At 38.7% G+C, this 26,622-nt stretch overlaps 1 protein-coding gene across 5 annotated transcripts in view; it reads left to right on the forward strand.

Annotated features, from left to right (window-relative positions):
* NSMCE2 (NSE2 (MMS21) homolog, SMC5-SMC6 complex SUMO ligase) overlaps nt 1-26,622 on the forward strand; it is a 123,081-nt gene that overhangs the window by 40,565 nt on the left and 55,894 nt on the right. For all 5 annotated transcript variants that reach the window (XM_030236316.2, XM_050970256.1, XM_050970259.1 and 2 more), the window contains one exon: nt 16,114-16,267. In XM_030236316.2, coding sequence (XP_030092176.2) covers nt 16,114-16,267 — 154 coding nt within the window. The remainder of the gene's footprint in view (nt 1-16,113; nt 16,268-26,622) is intronic.

Raw genomic sequence — 26,622 nt, forward strand, 5'->3', positions numbered from 1 at the left:
GCCCAGTTTGTTTGCCTTGGGATCACATCACACATTGCTTCTCTTACTCTGCTGTTCAAAACACGGGTTGGAAGGTGGATGTGAGTTAGCTGTGCTGGTTCAGGTCAAGAACTAGAACTAGTTTCAGGGTAGGCAAATTAGGGCAGTTTATCTAGGATTTAGTTTTATGTGCTTTTCACAACAACCATTCAGTAAAGTAAATATGTATTGTTATTTTGTTCTGTAAAGTATTTTTAGTAAATCCTCAGTGCCTCTTTTATTGAATGACTAATACATTTTGGTACATCTGAATTACATCTATACTGAGTCATTTAATTTTGTAATGGCATATTTAAATGCTTAAGTCTCTACAAAAATTAAATATTGTAAAAGACTAACATTTTGTTCTAGGAGTTTGTGCCTGTATCACCACAAATCTCTGCTAAGGGGAAGAATTCCTGTGTCCTGGGCCTGATAACTAGCAGGATGCTGTCTTGCAGAAACATTTTGGGAAAGCATGCAGCAGCCAGTATGTTTTTATGTTTTTGCACAGCCAAAATGTGGTGGGTTTTTTTTTTTAATCAGTTCTTCATCTGCTTGCAGTGTTATGTTGCATTTAACATTTCACAATAGGTGTTGCAGTCATAGTTTTTCCTAACTCAGTGTTCACCCAACATTTCTAAAATTTTCCCTCATCTCAGACTATATTTACTTCACATTTTGAAACTCAGGCTTTGTTTATGGGGGTGGTTTTGCCAGTAACAGAATTAAAATAGTTATATCAGTGTTCTCTGCAGTCTTGCTTTTCTCGTAAGTGTTTGTGTTCTTTGGTTTTGGTTTTTTTTTGGTAGGATTCTCCTTTGTTTTGTTGGTTTTTTTAAAATTCTCATAGAGGGAGAATTGCAGATTGCAGATATCCCAGTATAAAACTTGCAGATCCTTTTATTTCAGCATGTAAGCTGAAATAAAAGGATCTGCAAGTTTTCTACTGGGATAACTGTAAAATAAATGTACACATGCATTGCTTGTGTAGACCAGTTGAACAGCCTTCCTTGAATTACTTTGTCATGTGCACTACTTCTTGAAGTACTTTTTCCCTAGTCTGATGTCTTTCTCTAATCAGCTTACAATGCCCTTATATTCCTTGAACAAAATGCCTGTTTTACCAGGCTCTCCTTATTTTGAAACACCTTGCAAGCTTTCACTTGTGCATCGTTATGCTGGATTTGTAATCTGTGTTTCTCCCGATGTGTGGTTGATACCATGTCTTTGCTTTTGTGCCAGCTCCATCATTTACTCTGTGAGCTCTTTAGGGCATGAGAGCAGCAAGCACATGAGGTGATGAGAGCTGCTCATCACCTCATGTGCTTGCTGCAGCATGTACCATATTTTTAGACTCCAAGGAGTGATCATCAATCATTGTGAAATATCAATATCCTTTTATTCAGCTATCTATGAATACTGCTTGAGGCTTCTCATTGCCTTCTTCAAGCAAGGAATCAAAGTTAAGAACCACAGAAAAAGTTGGTTTTGTACTTGCACAGTGGGGTTGTATGGTGAGAAAGGGTTTGAGAAGGAACACCTGCCACCACCAAACAAAAAAAACACCTAGTTTTCACAACTGAGAAAGAGAGCTGGGACTGTACAGGAGAAGAATGGGAGATATTTGTAGTGGTGATTCTGAAATGAAAATAACTTTCTGCTCTGTAAATATTTATATGTAAAATACAGAGAGCAGGATTTTCAAAAGTGCTTACATGATGTAAGAAACAAAATGAGAAACTGAATCCACAGCTGAATGGTTAGGCAATAACCTGGGATGTGGGAGAGTCAGGTTCAAATGCTCGCTGCAATTATCTTTTAATTAGTTATACAAAGTGGAACAACTTCAAACAGGAGAGATCGAGATGTCTTACCCCTGAATACCCAATAGCCTATGGGCTAGGACAACTAATATGGGATGAGCAGAGATTTGAAAACGGGTCAGTCACCTTACTGATGACTGTTTTAACCACTGAGATATTAAATCTGATAATATGTGGATTTCTCTCATCATTGTTTATGAGGAAGGATTTGTCTGGCTTAAGCAAGTGACTAAAGGAAAGGGTTTGTGGAGGAGGCACCCATTGCCATTAGAGGAGTAGAACTCCCTGTCTCTTAGACAGTCTGCTTCGATAGCTGGCTTTTGTGATTCCAGTGTTTTGACACTGACTTTCTCCATCTATTTTATAAAAGGTCTGAATGTCTAATTTAGGGAGGGGATTTCTTTGGATAGCCAGATCTCTAAGGCTTCAGACTACAGTTTGCACCTTTGCTACAACATAGTCTTTCTGTGCATTAAGTTAGCTGTCTGCGACAAAGTAGGGAGTTACAATAGTGCAACAGACCAAACAGAAGGATGCAAAGGAGTTTAAGTGAGGCTGACATATTAAATAGCAGACAAAAAGACATTACATATTGTTAAAATGTATTTACTGCTAAAGGAGGAAACCATGCTAATATACTAATTACATCATCTTGGGACTGATAATTATCTCTGCAGGATTTCATGAGTCCGCATCCACTTGATTTGTCCTAATTCAGAGCCTTGTCATCTTCATCTTCAATCTCTCGCCCAGATGGAGCATGGAAATCGACACAAGCGTTCCGAATATGCAAATAGAGATCTGCAGTTCCACTTCAAAGTGGCAGCTTCTGAAGTGGGAGTTTTAATTATTCCATTTTGAGTTAGTGACTCTGCAAAAGAGTGTTTTTTTTCTTTCTGCCAGTGAGTTGGGTGTTCTTTTTTTTTCCCCCAGATTTGTTACCCAGGCTTGCAGTAGGCACGTCTTACTCTGTCGTGCAAACAATGACATGGTTGACCAATTAATGATGCATTTGTTTACTGATTGCAATCCATAACTTCCTTGGGGAGTTGTTTGTCCTGTTTTTCTTGGGTGCCTTTCCATGTAGTATTTTATATAACAAGATGAGATTCCTCATTGCTCATCACAGGAATTATGTCATGAACTTAATGAACAAGGTCATGTATAAAATGCCCTGTATTTTTCAGAGGTAAGCTGTATCTCCTGTCAAAACTAAAATCCCTTGAACTAGAGGATGGGCTGCTGAGGTTAGAGAAGAGAAATTAATGAAGCAATAAATGTTATAATCACTCTATATGGCATGGCAGAAGACAAAAACTACGGGAAACGGGATTGTCCCCCTGCACTGGTGAGGCCACACCTCAAGTCCTGTGTCCAATTCTAGGTCCTGCATTTCAGGAAGGACATTGAGGTGCTGGAGTGAGTCCAGAGAAGGACAGGGGAGCTGGTGAAGGGTCTAGAGAGTAAGTCATATGAGGAATGGCTGAAGGAGCTGGGAGTGTTTAGCCTGGAGAAAAGGAGGCTCAGAGGGGACCTTACCACTCTCTACAACTCTCTGAAAGGAGGCTGTAGCCAGGTGGTGGTTGGCCTCTTCTCATAGGCAACCAGACATGGTTGCCCATGTCCAAGAGGACATGGTCTGTGCCATGGGAGGTTCAGGTTGAATATTAGGAAGAATTTCTTCACTGGAAGGGTGATTAAGCCTTGAAACACGCTGCACAGGGAGGTTTCACCATCCCTGGAAGTGTTCAAGAAACAACTGGATGTGGCACTTAGTGCCATGATCTAGTTTGACATGGTGATTGTCAGGAGCTGGACTTGATCTTGGAGGTCTTTTTCAACCTTAATGATTCTATGATGGGAATTGATATAGTTATACTACAGGCACTGAACAAAATATAAAGTGATTGGCTGAGATATAGCTGAAATTTCATCTGATTGCAAATAACTACTGGAGAGAATCAGATTAAGTATTTTACTGTGACATGTACTCACTCATAAGGAAGATTCCTGTTGAAGTGTGAGATGCAATTACAAGGTTAACTACTTACACTGAGTTATACTGTTCCACTTTGGATGGTGTATTTTCACTTTATAATGAGGTGAGCTTAAAGACGTCACTGACAGTGAGGAAACTGTGCAGCAGAAGCACTCAGAGCAAAATAATCCTAGGTACCAGTGGGTGCACTTGGGAGGGAAAGCACTGCAAGACCCCGTGAGGAGGTCAGTGTAAACTGCTGCTCTTGCAAGACTGGTGACCCCTGTGTGCAGGGGAGGAAACCTGCATCTGTGCCTGCTCCCTAAATCCTTTGCCAGTGACTCAGCAGGTGTTCAGTGAGAATGTAATATATAAAAGGAAGAATGAAGGCATCCCGTAATTAGGGCTAGTAATAAGGCAGGAATCAGTTTAGCATGTGATAGACAGTGAGTCAGAGAAATGAAGGAAAAGCAAGTTTGATAGGGTTATAGGATGGAAAGTGCAGTACTAAAAACTGTGATGAATGATGATGAGATGAGTGTCAAAAGAATCTAAAAAGGGAAAGCAAAGTTATATGAGAAAGAGGAAGAATGAGTTCAAAACCTAAATATAAGAAGGCTGTAAATTCAGGAAGATGTAGGGAGAAGTTCAAATGGCAGGAGAGGTGTTACCAAGAGATTTGGCTAGCATAGGGCTTGTGCTAGCAGCCTGAAAGAACTTGAGGGACAAATGTGATAGCCTTGCAGAAACTGAGAAATAAGAAAAAAAAAAAATCTATCTATTGAATTTAAAAATAACAGAAAGAAAATACCTGCAGGCACAGAGAGATAAGTTTAGCAAAAAATTACTTTTTAATGCTTTTAAATCTTATGGTAAATGGCAGTTTCTAATCACGGACAGCATAAAATTTCTGTGAGTATCAGACGGAATAAGGAGAGTGTTTTTGATAGACAAAAAAGTACTGATTCTTTTCTTCAGTATTATGTCCACACTTGTGTGGCTTCCAGTGTCAGAAAGTTCTTGGAGAGACAAATAAGATTTCTACTCTTAACACCTTCTCATGTCAGCCAGATCAATCTTTAAGGCTAAGCTTTTTAATTTTTTTTGGTTTTACAAAGAGCACTTTAACAGTGTACTGAAGAGTACTCCACTGAGGAATTGTTCTGCTTCGTGCTCCTGTTTTTTCTATTGCCCTGCAGACTCTCAGACAGAATTGTTTCCTTCAGCCTTAGAACTGCAAATGAGTGCTCTCTTTTTTTCCTGCTTCTTCTCACCCTGCTGTCACATTTTGAAGACATGAGTAAATTGCTACTGCAATCACACAGTCTCATTTACAGAAATTCTTATTTTAAATATGAACTATTTAGAAATTAAAGTTGGATTTTAATTACTTCCAACAACAAAATCAAGGGCTTGTGTGCAATGGGGGAACCTGTACATGCTAGAGAGCTGGAATATGATTTAATTTCTAGTCATAACTTTAAACCTGGATTGATAATTTGCATTTAGCCTTTTAAAAAGGCATTGCGTATGACTTGCAAGAGAATTGCAAAAAAAATATCCCTGAATTTTTGAAAACTCTTCTTCTGTGCTTCCTATTCTAGAGTCAGCTATCAGATTTCATCCAGTCCACTTTACAGTTAAATATTGCTATTGCTACTGTTGTGCTCAATTGCAGTTCTTTACACTGCTCGCAGTTTTTCAAGTTCCCTTTATTGTGGAGAGTATGAAGCAAGGTGGCTTTGAACTGAGATGCAGATACCAATGTAATGACCTATAACAAAAAAAGTGTTCAGGTTTTGTCAAAGTTCTGAGGACCCAGTTTTGGAGGCTCAGTACAAAAGGGATGTGCTGGAATCAGGAAGTTGGGCTGAGTCATGCAGGACACACAGCTGGCACAGAAACAATCAGTTGTGAAAGCATTTTTTGGCGTCATAATAAAGGAAAATGATCTAAACCAAGGATTTTGAAGAGGATTTAAAGACAGATTCCTAAATGTATGTTAGGAGCTTTCCTACAGTAGGGGGACCAGGATAGAGAGAGTGTAAATGCATTTGTTTTGAAAATCAAACAGGTAGAGTGACAGAGACTGGCATCATCAGTTATCTGATGGCACGAATCAGCCTCTTGATACTGTGATAGATAACAGCAAAGGTGTGGATAGACTCTAAGGATTTTGGAAGGTCAGTGGGAAGGATGTGTAGGGTGGTTATGTAAACAAGATTAATCCAAGCTGTCACACAGCACACCTTCTCTTTGCAAAAACTGGTAAATACAGAGGAGCAGCAACATTATCTAGCATACTAGGAGCAAAGGCTAAGTTGAAATGCTCATTTTTCTGATCCAGTTCTTTTTCTGAAGCTAAATTACAAAGATGGACCTATAAGCAAAGAGGAGGAAAAGAATTGCAGTTGAAAACATCCTTCTCTGCCTGCCTGCAGGCAACCTGTAAAAAACTAGGGAATGGGGATATCTTGTTACACCTATGTAACAGAAAGGTTATGTTGCCATTTCAGAGTGTGCAGTGCAAGAAAACAATCACGTGAGCATGTACCAGGAGGGCACATAGTGTTTGGCAAGACAAGGGAAGAGGTGCAAGCTGTCACCCAGAACTGGTAAATCAAGAAGTATAAGACTAGAAGTAAGGCCTGGGATTTAGTGGCTAATAACTCCATTGAGGGCTGTCCCAATAGGAAGCTGGATAAGTAAACATCACTAATATGGATGGAAGAATGTGGTATGTAGAAAGGCTCAAAGGAGAGACTTGTCTCCCCAGCATTTGCAGTGAAGTGCAAAATAAAAGGCAATTCTGCCACCACCCACAGACTGGGACAAGTGAGGTATTTGTACTCACTGAGTATAAGTAAGGTTGGTATTCCCAGTTTATAAGGAAATTGGGAGGCTCAGTATAGTTGCACTCGTTGGGTTTTTTGCTTGTTTTGCTTAATGCAGCCCTGTGCTATCACTGAATTCACTGCTCTGTGTTCAAGGTGGAGCTCACTCTGATGGAATTATTGCCATCTTGATCTGTATATTAATAAAGATATATTAATTTGATGGGTCTAGGCTTCAAGTTTCGACCAGGATTGTGTTTTTCAACTAATGTCAATTTGAATGAAGCATGAGTCTCTACTTCAGATATCTTATTACTGTTTCTTGAAAGTATAAAGGTTACATTTACTCCTGATGAAAAGTGGCAACATGACTCTCTGTTTTGGAGAGTATGAAGAAGAAATACTGTCAGGGCTGAAGAACTTTCTGAGGACAAGAATTTCACCAGATGAATGGAAAAAAACTCCAGGAGGAGTAAACATTGAAAAAGCTTGCCTGACTTTCACTGGAGGTATACCCAGAGAATATGGAAAACATCCCTCTGGAAAAATAACAGATTTCAATAATGGTTGCTGTATGAAGGTCTTTGAAGGATAAGTCACACTTTGTATTTATACAGGAATAAGCTAGATATCTGGCATAAAACAGTGTTTTGTAGGAGCTTTTGTAGATAACACTGAGCTGTACTTGTTTTAGGATTTAGCCCTTTATTTCCATACTGTAGAAAGATTTTAGTGATCTTAGTCAAACAAGTAGAGCCATACAAGAGTAAACAGGTTGTTAATCCGAAATCTCCTTAGGGCCTTCTTCTGCTCCCACTGAAATCAATGTCTAAATTCCCATCAGTTTGAGTGGGATATTAAAGAAAGAAAAATAGCTCTAATATCCATGTTAATGTATTTGCTAAATATGAGAATTAATCAGCAGCTTGGTAAACTGGTTCAGCAGCCTGATGCATTTGCTGAATCAACCTTGCCAAAACAGATGCACCATCTGCCTCGCAGTTTCTAAAACACTGTTAAAACAAAGAAACATTTTTATAAGAATAAAATTTTAAGTTGATTTTGCTGTTGCATGCCTTCATCTGTGCTCAGGCAAAACTACTTAGCACAAAATGCTATGTATCTCTAGTGCACCAAAATTAATTTTCATATGAACTCCATTTATGACAGAAGTTCTAGGTATGAGGAGAAGATAGCCTTGCTCCTTCACCATGTCTTGAACCATAATCCTGTGTATGAATTGCAAAAGGATTGCAAAACAAGTATCCCTGAATTTTTAAAAACTCTTCTTATGTGCTTCCTGTTCTAGAGTCAGCTACCAGATTTCATCCAGTCCACTTTACAGTTAGGTATTGCTATTGCTACTGTTGTGCTTAATTGCAGTTTTTTACACTGCTCACAGTTTTTCAAGTTCCCTTTATTGTGGAGAGTATGAAGCAAGGTGGCTTTGAACTAAGATGCAGATACTAATGCCAACTGTGTGGCATTTCCAAAGCAAAGTTTTTGCTTTGTCATATTCATACTTCCTATGTAGAATAAAACATACAGAAAACAAGATGGAGACAGACTTCTGTTTTGTTAAAGTCATTAAGAATATTTAGTGCAACCCTTACAGCAAATGACAGGCTTTCAGAAACACTGAAAAGCTTAAGGTGCTAAATATACTTGAGCTTTCTTCGTTTTGGTACCTTGGGAAAACCACACCTTTAATACAGTTACTGCTGGTTTTGTGAGCCATTTTTATGTTATTGGTAACAAGTAGTTTTAATACTCGTATTTCAATAAAATCTCCTTTCTTTGCTTATTTTTACCCCTTTGCACTTTGAAAAGCATAGCACAAAGGGTCTTGGGGGGAAGCAAAAGGGTGTTCACCATCTTCTCTCTGCCATAGTCAGTAACTGGGGTAAATACAAACGGGTGGGTTTTTTTCTGTTAAAATCTATGTGGAGTAGGGCATTTTGCTTGAGGTGAAACTACTAACATACAGGAATCCCAAGAGATGCTGTTCAGACTGTAAACTTTGCACGCACACAGGCAGTTTTGTTTCTTCACCTGGTGCTTATTTGCATTAATCCCACCCTATATAGATGGTTCCTTTCTAAACAGGAGACAGCAACCAGGGTGGCCAAAGTCCATTAATAGCCTTACTGAAATGACTGTCAAGTGCCAGGAGTTAAGAGAGTGTGGTTGGATACACCCCAGTACACCTGGAAGCAGTGTGTGCCTCTCACTGCTTACTTTTTTTTAAGGGTTGTATGTGTGCAGCTGTGTTTAAAGTAGGGGAAGGAAACTGTGGAAGGTACAGACAATTTTATTTTGGGGACACCCTAGCTACAACCACTTCGTTGATGTGCTGTTTTGGAACCACGGCAACCCTGCCTCACCTTTGTACTGTTACTTTAGCAGTATTTGGGATACTTGAATCCTGCTGACAGTGATTTTCTGTTGTGCTGGCCTGGTTTATTAAGGCAGTATGTGTCATAAGTGTGGGTCAGCCCTTACAAATCTGCCTCTCTTGGTATTTCACAATAGTCTGCAAAGGTGTTGCTCAACTGGAGTCCCAGCCCTGCAGCCATGATGTACAGAGGTGTTGAATCTCCTGAATCAGATGTGGGCCCTTAGGCAATCCTGGCTGCAGCTGAGCTGTGTTCATACTGCAGCTCCTGCTGCTGAATGATGATATACTATTTGACTGTCCTTGCTGATGTTTCCAAGTGCAGTGTTTTATTTGTGCATCAACAAATGAGCTGATATTTGCTAAGGGTTTGTATCTAGCCATTCAAGAATAATAAATGACTGTTTAGGTTGAGCTGAAATTTTGCAGCCTGATTCAGTTACAGTGGTGACTCACTTAGAGTTGGTTCTCACATGATTCACAAAGTGTATGGGTGACTCAACCCACAAATTTACTTAGCTCCCCTGTTATTTTCCCTCTCAGTGAAAAAAAAATTGGTTATAATAAATAATCACAGCAAACTTTGACTTACCCTGAGGTAAAATAAATATGTGTGTTGAAAGGCTGCATATTTGTAATAATAAATTATTTAGTGGGGTAAGGATGAAATAATAGGATGTAGGAATTGTTAAACCAGAAAGAAAGGTGACATGCATTTCTGTTTGCTTTTGTTGCACAGCAGAGATAAATAAGGGAAGAATAGTTACTTTCTCAATGGTATGAGATGCTCAGAGAGGCTGTTTTGACATTCCTACTGTTGTTTTCACCCACTTCTTGGCATTTGTTCTCTGCAATAAGCAGATTTAGATATGTCCATGTCTGGTTCAGACATTTTGAAGTTATGTCAGTTCAGAAAATGTGAGGCTCCCATGTTCTGAACTGGCTCTTTGTAGGATGTGGTAGGCTGGCACACTGTTCCTGAAGGACTTGAAGTTGGCTGTCTGAAAAATCGATTGAGTTCCTTCACAAAATCAAATTCACAAAGATAAGAAATTAGGTCCCAGCAGGAACTACAAGAAGTTTTTCTTCAAAAGATGCAGCTGCTGTCAGTGTTTGATAACCAAATGCACAGGCACATGGCTGTAGTGTAAATATAGTATAAATTAATCTGAGTTTGGAGTTAGGTGGAAATATCACCATATCCTTTTTTGTGCTGTCCCAAAAGAATATAAATATCTAAATAACTACATACCTCTGAGCTTTATACCACTGAGTGACTCATCACCCTCCCTTTCATAAATGAAACAACAAAGAATCTGGAAAATAAAGAAATTCTGCCCTGTCAGCTGACTTTTAAAAGCTCATTAGCCAGCAGGAATGTTTCTATACCTCACAAAACTCAAATGTCAATGATATCCATAAATTAAACTTCAAAAGTCCATATTTTGCAGGAATTAAATTACAGGGAACAAATAATGCATGGTTTGAAAGACTCTGGTGAGAATTCTGAATTCTGTGAAAAGACAGTTCTTTTGTAGATTGTGTCACAGATTTCAGGAAACTGCAGCTTAGTTCAGGTATGGCAAGAAATTTCTGAGAAATAAAATGGATGGCACTGGCAAGCTTCCAAATACCAGGGACATAAAAGATAGCCCTGAGAAAGAGTACCTTGGAACAGTGACAGGATAAAAATATGCACCTAAAGGACTTCTGCGCTAGAGAGAGAAGAACAAAAAGGCTAAAAAATAACCATGGTGTGTCACATGCTGAACCACTGCAATGCAAAGACCAGTGGAGCATTTCTGTGACAGGCAGAATGCTGTTCTTTTATCACAAGGATTGCCAAGCAGCCACAAGCTGTTTCAGACCTCTTTATAGAGAGTGAACCAAATGCACATGTTAATTTGAACTTTCCCTCAGCTAAAGGAGAAGGTAGAAGGATGGCTTTGTGCTCAAAGCACAGAACTGGGATTTATTTATGCTGGGTTCTGCCGCAGTCTCCTTGTGCAACCTTAGGCCAAGTTATTAATCTCCTAATGCCACAGCCTCTCCATTTGTAAAATACATGGTTCATGTCACAATGGGTGTTTGAGGCTAAATTCTTTAATGTTTGTGAAGTGTTTTGGGACTGGGCAGGACAATTATTAAATGCTGCAGTGCAGCATGCAGGGTTATGCTAATTAGTGCCTTTTTAGACACTGATCCCTTGCTGTATGGAGACCAATACCACAAACTGGTCCAATTTTAGTCTATGCTACCTTTGACCTTACTCATTCTGAGATTGGTCTGGAACAGAATAATTTATTTTTGACTTGGTGGTTATGGTAATTGATGAAATAAAAATTCCCCAGACTGTCCCTTGGAATACCCTGCATTTACTCTTCCCTTAGGCTCTGCAAGCTGGCCTTTCAAAAAGCCTGATTTTTGGAGGCATAGTTTTAACAGTTCAGGCATAGAATAGACACAGTCCATGGAAGAATCCATGAGAGGACGGTGTATCCTTACAGACAGGTAGTGGCAGAAGACATGTCATGAAGTGGCTCATTCCATAAGCACTGCCAGTCAAACACAGAAACCCTTTTGCACATATGGCTCTGACCAAGTGGTGTGGTGTGAGCCCGTGAGTAAATGGATCTTTTGATAGTTTAACTACAGCTATGTTTTCCTAAACAATTATGTGTTAAGCGTTTGCAAATGTGTTTTCTTATCAGGACTGCTGGTAGATCATGTATGTATCTGTATGTTATATATACCATGTCTGTTTTCCTTTTGCTGACCCCCATGTAAAAACCCGTGTGGTTCTTTGCTAGTACAGCACAGCAGATGCTTTTGCTTTTTCTGTTGCTGTAAACAAGATGTTGTGACTGATACTTCTTTTCACCATATGTCCTGAACACTCCCAGTTCATCGTTACATGTAATTTCCAGGATGCTTTGTAGGGTGTGTATGCCTCCACCCCATTTCAAAACCAATGTAGCTCTCAATGGATTGACTAATGGCTGCAAGGTGTTACTTAGCATGCTGGTTTTGGCTGACAGTGCTGCTAAACCAACAGTCGTTTGCTTAACATGTCTTTCACGGTTCTCATGTGAAGTAACTTATTCTGAGGAATTGAACATGTCAGTAACTTCAGGTCTGCTGGTAAGCATTTATCTGACATGCTACTGAGACCAAGAAGGAGCATGACCCCAGCTTGGTGCCCTGAACACTGATAATTTTGCCTTGTCCCTTTAGCCATACCCTATGTTTGTATTGCCCTCAGACATTTTGTTATGCTGATCTCATCATTCCTATATCCATCAAGAATCTTTAGAGTAGGAGTGGGTGGGTGGCAAGAGCTAAAGAAAACTGTAATGAACCTGTAAAGGTGTTGTGCTGATGTAGTGGGTAAGATGTTGTAATTCTGTCCCACAGTGAGGATCCAACACTGATAGGACATTTTCTTTCTTTTGTTTTCATTTATGTTGTTGTGTATACCATTCTCAACCCTCTTCTAACCCTCTCTTAGGCATAGGATATGCAGCACCAAAAAGAAATTGCTTGTGCAGGGCAAAATGTATTTGCTTGTTATTATAGTGGGTGGACATGCCTTATTATTCACCTGCGATGTGTTGACCTTCCAGAAGGTCTACCTGGCATTTCAGTAATAGCATGTGTGTGGTACAGTACTGAGTGTGGTCAGGAATGGTGTCTCTACTAATCATTTTAATGAAAGCAATCATGTGGAAGTGAACAGAAACTGAATTTAAATTGTAAACATGAAAGAAGTTAAACCATAAGAAAGTGCATTCTTTGAGCATCTCTCACATCTGACTCTAGGTTTCCGTATGAAGTGGTTGTCTGAGCCTTTGTCATATGTGCTGCATTGCTGGGCTGTCCTCACAATCTAGTAATGTGTTGCTATTGGGAATTTAGCTGGTGTGAATGACTTTTTTTTCCACTCGATAGCTGGTGGAATTGTTCATGTTGCCCTTAGCAAATAGCAGGCTACTCTTACTTTAATAGACCTATGGCAGCAAGCTGTGTGATTAGTTAGGTGCTGAGGGAGAGTTTAATGTAAGCATTCTCTTGAGGTTAGTGAGATGTCTTCATGCAAATCTTTGTAGCTCCACAGTGGCACAGACAAAGTTTATTTGTGTGGATATCATAAGAGTATCCTGAGCTAGAAGAGAGACACAAAGGCCATTGAGTCCAGCTCCTGGCCCTGCCCAGCACACCCCCAAGAATCCCACCATGTGTCTGAGAGCATTGTTCAAATGCTTCTTGAACTCTGTCAGGCTTGGTGCTGTGACCACTTCCCTGGGAGGTTGTTCTGGTGCCTGGCCAGCCTCTGGGTGAAGAACCTTTTCCTAGTACCCAGCCTAAATCCCCCTGACCCAGCTTTATGCTGCTCCTTGGGGTCCTGTTGCTGCCCCCAAAAAGCAGAGGTCGGTAGTTGCCCCTCCCTTCCCCTCGTGAGGAGGCTGCAGACTGCAGTGAGGTTCTCCCCTTAGTCTCCTCTTCTCTGGGCTGACCTCAGCCATTTCTCATACAGCTCCTCCTCTAAGCTGTTTACCATCTTTGTGGCCCCACTTTGGGTGCTCACTGACAGATTTATATCTTGCTTGCATTGTGGTGCCCAAAACTGCACACAGCACTTGAGGTGAGGTAGCACCAGCACAGAGTGATGTAATGCACCTTCTCAAACATGTTCTTTTTGGTAACATAATGCTGTGAGTTACAGTTCCTACCTTTTTTTTTCTGCTCATATGTGTAAAGTCTTTTAATTCTGGAAGTTGGAGTTGAGAACCGCTGTTTGAACTAACACTGACTGTGCCCTTCTTTTCACCTCTCAGTCTGAGGGTATGATTGAAGATGTTATGTTGATGCATATCTGCACTCAAATCTTCCATGAGTCAAGAAAAAGATAAAGAGATCCTGATGTAACTCTATCAATGTGTAATGTGGTCCCTGTGGAGAGGAAAAGATTATTGACATTGTCTTTACTGCTGATGGATGCCTGTGATGAATGTCCACATAATTTATTTTACTCTTGGTGTCAGTCTCAGCAACTTAGAAGCATTTCAGGGTTATTTTTAGTATACACAGCTGGATCTTCCATATGGCTACAGTGCTCTCATTTGTCATGAGGACAGATCTTAGTGGTGGGTTGTTATTTGGACTATTCTTGTGTGTGTCTACATGTTACTTTTATGTTAAAGAGAGAATGTCAGTAAAATCAGTGTGATGTTGCAGAAAGGAATATGTTTGCACTACATGAGTCCTGATCAAAGCATTCTTTTATAATGTCTTGCATTTTAAATGAATTTTGATTTAGTAAGTGCCTTTTTGTTCTTGCATACACTTGATAGCCAAGTTTCTTCTCCAGCTGAGTACTGAGCAATGCTGGTTGGGGTTGTGATAGGTCTTCTTTTGCAGCAGTGTGCTGTGATGCTGGCACAGGCAAACCATTTGAGTGTGAATGATTGTCCTCACTGCACTGGGTATGGGATGCTCTGTTTTCCTTTGCTCCTTTGGTCAGGTTTCATGGGATAAGGACTCTACATTCCTGCCTGGCCCCTGCAACAGTCTAAGCATCTTTGATGCCATGCTATTGGTCTTTCATAGTCACTGTGCTCCTTTGGTACCAAAGTGTTACTGAGACTTTCCTATTTACAGCTGGGTGTTGTGGTAGGTGATCTTTTATCTCCAGGTGCCTTTGAAAACTTCATGCTATCACCTGGCAGTGCATGTTTTTTTCTTATTTTTCTTCTTGCCACAACTTGCATCTGCTGAAAGTAAATGTGCCAAACCGGCTTTGCTCTTGGAAAAAGTAATAGTTCTATGGATTGCTTTGCTTAAGTGATAGTAAAGTTGGGTTTTTTTTTTCATTTTATGTGTCTGCTAAGTCCATTTTTATGTGAACATTTATTTATTTGGCTCCTGTAACAAAATATATTCTGTGGGATGTCCAAGGTCTCTGTAAACTTTTAAACCTGTAAATGATTTGATGAAGTGGACTGTTTTTTTTTTTTTTCACAGTAGGCTCCTTTTTTTCCTTTCACAATGAATAGTGTCATGGTCTGGTGAAGGGCAGAATTTAGTATGTGTGGTAGGGAAAGAGTGGCTCAGCAGAAATGGTGCTTACCTCCTTTTTTTTTTTCAGATTGTCATATTTGACATGATTTTGGGATAGAAATAGCTTTTTTCTGGTTCAGAAAATGCTTAGCATTAAGGATTTGACAAATGTCCACCTTCTTTCTCTACTTGGTGCTGTTGCTGATCCTCATTGCACAGCACAGTCCCTGAGCTAGCTCTTATGAAGAACTGTCAAAGTTACACTTCACTAGAATTTAATGTTGCCTTAAGAAACAGAGAACTCCAATTATTGATTCTAGGGGGTTCCCAAAGGGCTTTTTGCATTCTTAGAATATCTTAATATTGTCTATGTGATGACTTCCCTTTTCATTCCAGATGTATTTGCTGTAAGTAAGTGCTTTTCAAGGAACTGTGTTTTTGCCTGCTTGTGTGGCTTAATGCTTCTTGTTCACACAGCACAAATAAATTGAGGTGTTTCCTTTTACATTAGCTCTACTGTTCTTGCTAGTGTTATCACACTAATCTTGCATGTAGATTATAGGCTTCTGTAAACCTGATTCTGAAGTGATGAGACTGGAGGTTTTTGCAAAACTCTTAAAAGTTATTTTGGATTTTCTGTTATCTTCTTGCTTTCTGGACAGTGTTGTAGACTTTGGTTTCACACTCATCAAGTGTTACGCTGATTCCTGTTAACATGTTTACCTCCACCACTCACAGAGGTAAATTTGACTGCAAGGTTCAGTTTTTCCTTTTGCTACTGTGAGAAATACCCTGAAAATGAGTTAAATGACATTGAGAAGCTTATATCTACATTTCATACTTACTTTTACTGAAATGAGTTACTTGGAGGTTATGGCTTCAGAGCAGGAAGCCTAACTGTAGTCAAAAGAAACTGAGATTATGCTAATGAAGTTTTGCTTGATGTCTTCTGCTTTGTATTAAAATGTATCATAATGAATACATTCTATTTCTTCTTCCCTACAGGTAAAACAAGAAAAACCGGAAATTTTACCAGATTTAGAAAACTTGGTGCAAGAAAAATTCCTTGAAATGGAGAGCATGAACAGTGACTCAGATTTACAAAGGAATGAAAAATATATGTATTTTAAGGATCAGCTTAAGGAGATGAAAAAACAATGTAAGTCTGATTTTTTAAAAATGATTCTTTGAATGCTATGCAGTAAAATCTGACTAACTGCCCTGAAATGCAGAACTGCCATTTATGGCTCAAACTGATGTGAGTATTCTTAAAAACTTAAAAACTTACTTAAATTGATATCTTTGTAGAAAAAAACCAGTATCAGTTACCTTGATAGTTTTATTTAGACTCCTACAACTCCTGCTGTGTTTGAACACAAATATCATGAAAACCACATTTTTTCGGTGAGGTGGGCTTTTTCATTTGAAGACCTTTTGCATTTATTTTCTTAACTGATAGGATCTCCTAAAAGGATTAGGTAAGCTGTTTTCATTTGTCACTTAAACAAATTGCTCCTGTTTCACAACATAGGATGTGTTGCAACACTGAGAAGACCTTTGCTTTAATGGTAGAACTGTATTGTTGGAAAATGCTTATTGTACGTGTTCTCAGGTTTACAGCTTCTGTGCACGCACTGTCCAACACTTCAGGTTACTAAAATCCATTTTTTCCAAATTCAAGTAATTTTTCAAGTGTTAAAATTTTAAATTATTTGTGCTTAAATTACCAGAAAAGTTGAAGAGTAAACAGTTTGGTTATTTATGCAACGCAACAAAATTGTCTACTTTTATTGCCCCGCACATATAGCAGTCATTAAAATATGACTCTGATTACTGGTTCTGGGAAAGTTCATGGGCTCTGACACTATTTGTGTTGCTCTTCCCTAATCATGATTATGTTCTGAAATCATATTATTCTCCTTGCTGTCCCTTGACCCCTTGACCGCTGTACCTATTCCCTCCCATCTTACATGTTGATTTCAACATAAACTGGTATCTCAGGAACTTCAGGAGTCATAGATTAATGATTTATACCACTGGAAAATGATATTCTGGGTGCTCTCCTGTAGCTCTCCTTGAATTCTGGGTTTTTTTGAAGCCCTATCCAAAACCCAAAGAAACCAGTGGAAAGAATTTTCCCTCTGGACTTTGGATTGCTTCCCTATAGAGATTTATAGGACATACTTGACAAGTTGAATTTCAGATCTGGTACCTCAAGACTTCCTAGGATTAGAGCTTGAAGGCTTAATATATTTGTTTCCCATCTTTATGCATTTTAGCACTGATCTCTGAATTTAATAAAGCTCTTGGCACTACTCTAAGAATGAACATACCAAGTTGCAGACCACAAAACAGTGTAATTTTCACTCTCTACATAACCATAAAATTACTACTGCCCCACCATTATGTTGTAATTTCTAATTTCCAGGTGTTTGTAACTGAGAAGATAAAAATCTTGATAACTGACTTTGAATTTACTTTCTACCTTGTAATTGCCTGAGGAAGGGGTGTATGCTCTAGTGATACATTCAGTTCAAACTGTGGGATTAAGTTCTAACTGGCCGACCTGTTGAAAAAGAACAAAAATAAACACAATAGAAAATATTCTTAAAAAAATATGAGGACATCATTCTGCTGCTGCTGCCTGGAATCCAGATTTGTCTTATTAAATGCTTCACTTGCAATACCAGCTGAACTGAAGATTAATAAAATCTGTAAAAGATATAACTAGTTTCCATAAGCTGGTGATTTACCTTAAAACATCCTATATATACATGTGGTTTTGGTGGGGTTGTTTTGTAAGAAGAAATAAGGGTCATCCTGTTAAATTTTCAGCATTCATGCTTAAGCCAAGTTATCTATGTATTCTTTACCTTCTCCTGTATGAGTTGTGATTTCAAAAGCATGAGTCCTGCAATTCTGGCCTCATCTTAACAGCACATTATAATGTGTCTGCAGATTTTGGGACACACTTGAGAACTGCTGGATGTGAGTTACTTGTATCAAAAACTTCATCAACAACTGCTGGTTAATATTTTGTTTGTCAGGTGCAACTTAGTTCACATTTCCTGGCTTTTTTCAGGAACACGTACACTGAGGTGTATGTGTTCTTGAAAAACCGAGGTACAGTTTTTAGCATTTTTCTGGAATTTGGTTTTATTGCTCTGTTAGATAAAACATAAAAACTCCTGCCAGGTTTTCTCAGAGGGGCTTTCCTATTTTGTTTTGGTTTTTATTTTTGTTTGTTTGGTTGGTTTTTTTGTTCCAATTTTTTCTATCTCAGAGGAGCAGACAGGGTAGATACTAAAATGATTTGCTTTCTAGGATGAGTTACCATTAACGATTATGTATCTTTTATGCAAAGTTTGACATCTGTATTCTAGAGCAGCTGAACAAGGAAATACTACATTCTCACACTGTCTTGCTACTTAGAAATGAACTGAGATTTGAAGGAGAAAAACTCTCTCAACACAGTTTTTAGGTATGGTGCAAAGTGTGAAGCAGTTAAATACAACCTTATATTAACAGAAAATTAAGCTAATATATTTTCTCTTTTGATATTTGCTGCCACCATGATGAGAGGAAGGTGCATGGTTGTTCCCTGTCGCCTGACAAGTGACAGGCAGTGCCATAGGTAGCTTTAATACTCAGTGAGGAGAATGGTGCTTTGTCACCTTCAGCTTGTCTTCCCTTGGCAGTTCTGTGGGAAGGAGACCTTCTTAGCTTTGAACTTCAGCAGCAGCCAAGGTGCAGAAATGAAATTGGGCAAGTACATCTCTGTGGCAGTAAGGATGAGATCATGCCTCAGAGCAGTTTCTGTTCTGCTCATCGTTCAGACAGTTTTCAGACATTTTCTCTCAATCTGTGAGCCTTTATTATGCAGCTACTTTAGCTGGAGTTTATGAAGTGGTGAAAAATCTTCACCTCTGATATGTGTCAAAACACTGTCAGACAGGTTTTCTGTGAACAGCAAGTGATTTTTCTGAAGTCTGTTTTCAGAACTATCTTAGTTTCCTAAATTCCCACTTATTTTTATTGGAAAACAGTTTCATTTTTCTACTCAAACCTTCTTAGACTGTAAGCAGTAGGAAAGAGTGTTGGTTGATTTTTCCTTTTTTTAACCATTTCTTGTACCCCCAAGTGACTACATTATGTTTTCCAAATAACTGAGTACTTGGAGGAGTAGTCACTAAATTTGGTAATGCAAGAAAGTTATGACTGCATGTGTGGTAGGGAAATTTTTTTGTGTTCTTAATACTGCATGACTGATGTTGTCCTTAGACATGAGGGGCCTAGATCTGCAAAGTGCTTAGTGATCTCCTTTTGGTTAAGTAAAATGCTTAAGCAAGTTGCATAAATTAAATTTTATGAGTAGATCCTTTGAAATGAGTGAGATTGCTGGCAAGTTTCACTTCCTTATTGGAGCATGACCACAGTACAGAGCCGTGCAGGAGTGAGCCCATAGGAACTAAACCATGCAGAAATTGTAACTTTGCATTTTGTGTCTTCTGTAAGTTTAAAATCCCATCTTCTGTTTGAAGTTGTATTACAGAGTCTTTTTATTTCATGCCAGAATATATACATACACATATATTTATACACATACATATACACATATCAAAGGCACCTATCTTCTGGCAGAAAATATGAGAAATTTTCTCTTCACAGAATGAAACTAAGAGCTGTCTTTATTCTCCATGTATCAGTTAAAATGTATGATACTCTGTATGGAGAGCTAATCAGAAAGTATGATCTCTACTCCTGTGACCCTAGGTGCCACTTGTGTATTTGCTGAAGGTTATTTAGTGTCACGTTTGGTGCACAAAGGATGACAGATTTCATAGCCCTTTTGTAGCAGCTGATAAGGTGCACTTTGGAATCCTTGATAACTGCAGGTTCTGCAAACACTCAACAGATTGCTGCTTCATAGTGATTTTGTGGAAATTGATAAGATTTGAGTGAATGACAATATTGCTGGTTATGCTAAACAGTTTAAAGACTGGATTTGGCAAATGTAGGAAAGTTTGGGGTTTTTTCCTTTCTTTTCTTTTTTTTTCTTTTCTTTCTTTTTTTTTTTTTTTTAATGGGGGACAAGTAATTTTGAGACTCAGTAGTAGTTTAGGCAAGTTTTTGTCACAGGAAACCAGTCACTGTAATGTAGTTTGGAAAGTAGCTACACTGCAGTTGTAAGGATCTTTCTTGCATTCTCCATTGAAGAAAAAAAAAAGTCTCTGAGTCTTTAAAAAGAAAATTATGTATCATTTTGCCAGTATGGATTTATAGTGATTATTAGTAAGCAAATATTTTGAAAGAAGAAGATTTTAAATTTAATGTTCAAGTAGATGCCATATGTCCTGTTGATATATGTATTTTAAGTTATGCATATGCTGAGAAATAATGGTGTGAAAAAATGGTTTTTTAGATACAGTTTGGGATAGAAAAAATGTCACTATGAAAGAAATTATCTTTAAATTTTTAAAACAGTCTATCACAGATTCCAGCAAAGACTAAGGTCTTTGATTTGCTTTTAGTAGGATAAGAAAACAAGCTGCAGCAAGATACTGTGTATTATATTGCTTGATGAATTTAGTCCAATTAATCCTCACAACATCACATTGAGGTAGGCAAGTTAATTTTACTCCTTACCACACTGCAGTGGTGAAATTTGAGGGAATAGTTGAAGTTACTTGTATGGACTCACATAATTGATTTGCAGATCTGGGTTTCTCTTCAGTTGTAGTTTACTTCTTAGTTGGCCTATTTTTGTCCCTATACTTAGCTCTGATGGCAGAGAATCAGCTGAAAAGTGATGTTAGTGTATTTTTCCTTATATTTTCAATGTGAAAAAATATTTTAAAATCCCCCTTACATACTAATTATGAAAAAACAACTTCAGCACAAGAGCTGAAAATTCCAGCTGAAAGTGGGATTGGTGTTATGACAGTTCAGTGATGTGTGTGGGATATGCACTTTTCATTTACGTAAAATCCCTTACAGACAGCCCCTTGACTAGTAAAGAAATGAAAGAGGATCCAGCACTTGAGAAGGTCATGTGAAGTTTAGGAGTCTTTGGTTTAGGTCTTTGCTTTGTTACTTTGTTGTCTTAGATGTAGTCATTTAGTTTCAGAAGAGATCGCTGGGAGTTAGGTCCCTAAAAACTGTGTGGGTCTGGACCTTACAGCCAAGTCTGGAATTCAGTACTGGCCGTATTGTGTTTGGGGACTGTGCAAGAAGAGACCTGGGCTGGCTCATTTCCTGCTGCTCTGGGCTGGCAGCCTGTGGAGCAAAGCAGCCATGTCCAATTGTGTGCAAAACATTAAACTGCCCCGCTTCTCTAGTGGCACTCAAGCAGCATTATTACGTTTTTGTGATTTTTTGAGGTCAAAGAACTATAGATAATAACCTAAGTGTGTTTTAGTCTGCCAGAGTAATGTTTTCATGGCATGATGCTGAGGGGGAAATCTGCAAATCTGCAGCCCCAGAGGAGTAAAATGAGTATGTCAAGAGGCATTTGTGTGAGTGAGAGCTGACTTGTGGGTAGGGCATGAGGACTATGCTGAGAAGAGAAACTTGGCATGGCTTTTCCTTTTGGGACTGTGCTGTCTGGGTATTTCCTGGAAAGAACTAGTTGATTTGCTCAGGAGTGAGTTAGCCCACTTGTAGTTTTGAAGGATTAAGAGATGAGGGCCTGATAATGGAACGAGTCAAAGCTATTCTGTTTCACAGTTTTTGGAAAGATTAGCTAGAGAAATAAACTAGATAAATGGGATGCTCACATAATATGGCAATGGGACCTGTAATGGTCCCCAAGAACAATATCCAGAGTGCAAAATTACCATTACAGCTACTATCCTTGCTAGTTTGTGAAGACCAGAATGAATGAAACCATCAGAAGTTTCCTTCTGCAATCTGGATGACTTTTCCAGGGTAAAATTCAGTGGGTTTTTTTTTTTTTTTCTGAAAATGCAGAAGCTTGCATTAACAAGAACTGTGTTAGTGGATTAATGAAGAACATCAATTGCCAATAGACCTGTTGAAGGTTTCTTTGATAAAATGATTAATGATTGCCTTTCTAATGCAATTGATTGAAATAAGAAGTTTCTTGCTTTGGCATTTAGAGCTCTGACATGTAATTCTGAGTTAAAATGGAAGAGGAATCAACTCACCCCCTCCAACAACTCAACAACTCTTCTCCATTATGAGTAACCTGGAGTATAGGAGACCTGAGTTTCAGTCTTGGTGATTTAAAATCAGAACTTGACTGACTCTGGGCCTACTAAGTGATTGACCTGTAACTCTGGAATCATTCTCCCTCTCTCTTTGTCCACAGTGTATTTAACTATATATCAAAATGGCAACAACTGCAGAAGGAAATACTGAGAGACAGAGGCTTTTTAATCCTACAGTACATCACTCAGTTTAGGGAGGTCATATCTAAATCAGAAAGAGCATCTGATGTAGGTCCCTCCTGTTATAAATATCTGCCCTTCTAATCAGCAGATGCTTGAGGATAAGAGCTTATCTCTTTCTATGTCTGTCATCTAATCTATACATATATCTTTTAAAGAACTACATTTTATTCCATTGCAAAAGTCTTTTCAGGATGTAATTCTTGGTTTTATATCAGCCTGACTTGCAGGTCAGCACAGAGTCTATAAAATTAGGAATGAAAAAGAGTGTTACATGGAAATAATTTTTTATTATTATTATACACTTAGGGATAATACTTAGGTTAATTTATTGTTACTGCTATGGGATAATGCTCTCTTAACTGAGCACATTGATGGCTACCAGCGTGGCATTTTTACTGTTTATATGAATATATAGGTCAGGAAGGGAGCTTCTAGATGCTGCTTCTATTCCCTTGATGTTGCATTTAATCACAATATCTAATAAAATGCCATCTTGAAATATATTATTTTTTTCTTTTTTGTTTCTCTTGGAAGGATGATGAAAACCCTTAGAACTTTGCTCAGATGGTGAGAAATTTTCAAGCAAAATAAGTCTGTGACCAAGTTTTTGCTCATTGTTCCTATTCCAGCCTGGTTTATAGAGATACTCTCCCTCAATGGAGTTTAGTTCAATTCAGGCAGTTCCTGTCTTTCTTGACTCTATGGTAATCCAGTTATGCAACATGGAAACTTATAAAATCTCATGTCTTGTGACCATACTTGAACTCATCAGAAATATTTTATAAATTTCAGATGAGTGAGAAGCATGGGGATAGGTACTAAACCTTGACTGTATCTAAAATTCAGAAATGTTAAATAGAAATATTATACTCTATGGGAAGTTTGCCTTCTGGTATAAAGCACCTGTGATTTCAGTTAGAGTTTTCATTCACTTCTTTCCTGGTGTATTAATGCATACTATTTGCAAATCTGAGCAGTGAAAATACAAGGACTGCTTCTGTCAGCTAAGTACAATTTTACCTGCCATTATATCTGTTGCTCACTCTTCAGAAAGGTTTAAAAGTCAGATGATACAGGTATTCTAGTCCTTTGCCATGAGCTTACAGTTTAAAGTGTGATCACAAGAAAACAGGTGAAGAAGAGTACAAGGAGAAAAAAATCAAGGAAAGAGGAAAGGGAAAATATCTCAGTGTTAAAATTTTTTAATGAGATGCTCTTATTTTGAAGTTAGTATATTGAGGAGGAAGGAGAAAAATAAAGCTTAGTGGAGCTTTAAAATTAGAGAACTTTGTTTTATTTACTAATTTTTTGTTCTGTTACTTGAATATTTGTCTGGAAGGACAGTAGGTTTTTTCACTCTGTGTGTTAATTTCAGTCATTTGTATGGTGGGATTTTGTGCTAGCAGTATGCACGAGGATCAGTGGAAATTCTAATTCAAATAGAACTCTACTACTCCAAGTAATGCATTTGTATGCATTTAAGTGCTGGGACAAAACACATTTGAGGAGAAACAGGCAAGTAGTTCTGAGATAATGCTGACTAAATAATAATCCATCAGTGCATATCACACTGCATGGTAACTTCAGAATACTCCAGTTCAGAGAAAGTAAAACTCTTGGAGTTTTTATGGGTACTGAAACTATTTGCCTTGTGGCTCTTTGGTGTGTGCTTCAGAAGTGTGGCAGGTTGAGGTAGACCTTGCTTTGGTAAGTGCAAGTGTAGGTCTGAAATCAGTGGAATTTTGCTTTTCCCTGATCTATAGCTGCAACATATAATAATATACAAAACAGTAATATACAGCAAAATTAATAAACATATCAGATGTTCATGTGCATTGGCTGCTTCCCGTAATTTTTGATATTCATATTATTTTCACACTCCCCCAAATCTGATGTTGAGCTGAAATGGAGGAATAAAGGTCGAGAAGCACTAAAGGACTGCAACTCCCACCTTTTCGGTCTGTGGACCTCAGACTGGATGCTGGAGCCTCGAGTTACGTGTCTTGGCTCCTAGGAGGAGAGCTAGGCACACCTGCTTGAGCAGCTTTGTTCAGTGACAAATCTGTTTGTCAGCACAGAGTGCTTTACATCTGTATGTCAATCACAGTATTGCATAAGTTGACTAAAAATGTGCCAACTTTAAAGGAACACAAAGGTAATGATCTCTTTTACTGTGACTCTGAGCACCTGTGCTTGTATTTTGTAGCTGGAGAGGGAATGGACCATGGCTCTAATCTGTAGATTTAGAATTTCAGGCTCTCAAACGATTACTGATGTTATGGGGAGCTGAAGTGCTAATTCTATGTACTGTTTTCAGGGGTAACCTAAGAGATGTTGCTTTCAATCTCCATTAGCACAAAGTCAAAGAAATCAAGCACCTTTGTTGGCATTAACACTTAAACAGGCTCGGAGCATTCAGATATTTTGTCACAACTGAGGAGTGGTTTAAGTAAGTTGTCACCTTTCAGCAGTTATTAGCTCTGATTTCAGACACAGCATCTGACTTTACAAGTGTGGATAGGTTTATCATGTCGTATCATCTCAAACGTGGATGTAGATTTGTGTTACCAGACTTGCAGTGAATGATTTTAGGATTAAAGACAAGTTGCTTAACAGGTATTCCAACAGGCACTAAAAATACCTGTTGAGGGAGAGAAGCAGTTAATGGAGTGAGGCTGAGAGTGCTTATGGTTTATACCATAGCCTTGTGACTACAGCAGTTTCCCAGGAAGTGATGCCAATAAATTCACAAATAAGCACCTAAAAAAGGCCCTTATGTTTGACTCCTCTCTGGATCCTCCCCTGACTGCATTACTGGAGACTGGACGATACCAGGAAAACATTGCTGTTGGCTTTCCCTGCCTCATGCCCTCTGTAGCAATTTCCATTACTCATCATCAGAGGCTGCTGGATGGGATGGAGGTTACATCTGACATCACTAATTGCTCATAGGCTTTTCAGCAACCCCTTGGCTGCAGGCAGGTGTGCAGAGGGCACTCTGCAGCTCTTCAGTTGTAGCAAAATGCCATGATGTGCAGTTGAAAGTGGAAGGGGGCTGGGGAGGACTGGAAGAGAGTGTATGACTGTGTACTCCCAATAGTTAACTTGCAGCAAGAAATGGAAAGAAATCTGGGTTCTGTACATCTCCATCATCACCTTATCTTCTTCCACCTGAATTGAGCTGTCCCTCCTTTCAAGAGCCAGGGGTTGCAGGACAAACAATGTGTTTGTAGATCTTTGGGCTGGGGCAGCTCTGGACAAGTACAGAACTCAGATCTTCAGATCCCTGGAGAACCTGGGAGAGACTTAATGGAGACAGAGACCTTTAGGGTTAAGAGGCCATGGAACAGATTTTTTCATCATTTTGGACTTCAGTAGTTTGCTTCATTTCTTTGGATCTGGCCCACCCTCTCTCGCTTCCTATTTGAAAGTTGAAGGGTCAGTCTGAGACTTAGTGAAATCAAAAGAGGCTTTTGCAGGAAGGCTGTTCATCAGGATCTAGCTGAGCTCCCAGTATAAACTAAGTGGCTAGTTTATAGTCAGATAAGAAAACATGCAGAAAACCAGTCCTTGCTTATTGCAGGATGGAAGACTTCATGCAGAAAAGCTAAAGAGTTTCCTTCGAGGGAAAAAAATGTAAAAGCTTTCTGATTGCTTTATCAGCTTCTACAATAAAAATAGTAATTACTGCTATTTAAGACTAATGAATAAATCACTGTATTAAAATGGGAACAAAAAAGTTTAACTAGCAATGATATGTAGTCATTGGCAGCTCTGTTATTAGTGTGGGCAAAGTAAGCTATTCACCTAACCTTTGCTGCAGCACCTAATCCATTGCTTTGGGTTTTTTGTGGGTCTTTTGTTTTCCTCTACAGTGCAGATTGAATTCTTCTTTTCTGATCCCCAGAAGAATTTTGTTTTGATGTCTATATCTGTTTTGTCATATGTCTACATTAATTGGGCTCATATTCCAGAATTCCACAAATACCTACTCACCTAAGAAGACTTGGCTGTGTAGATTGTTGCACTGAAATCATGCCTGCATATGGGTTTTGTCATATCACAGCTATGTCATGAAAAGATATTTTCCAGCTCTGTCATA

Source organism: Serinus canaria, chromosome 2 (assembly GCF_022539315.1).
Source record: "Serinus canaria isolate serCan28SL12 chromosome 2, serCan2020, whole genome shotgun sequence".
Taxonomy (NCBI): domain Eukaryota; kingdom Metazoa; phylum Chordata; class Aves; order Passeriformes; family Fringillidae; genus Serinus; species Serinus canaria.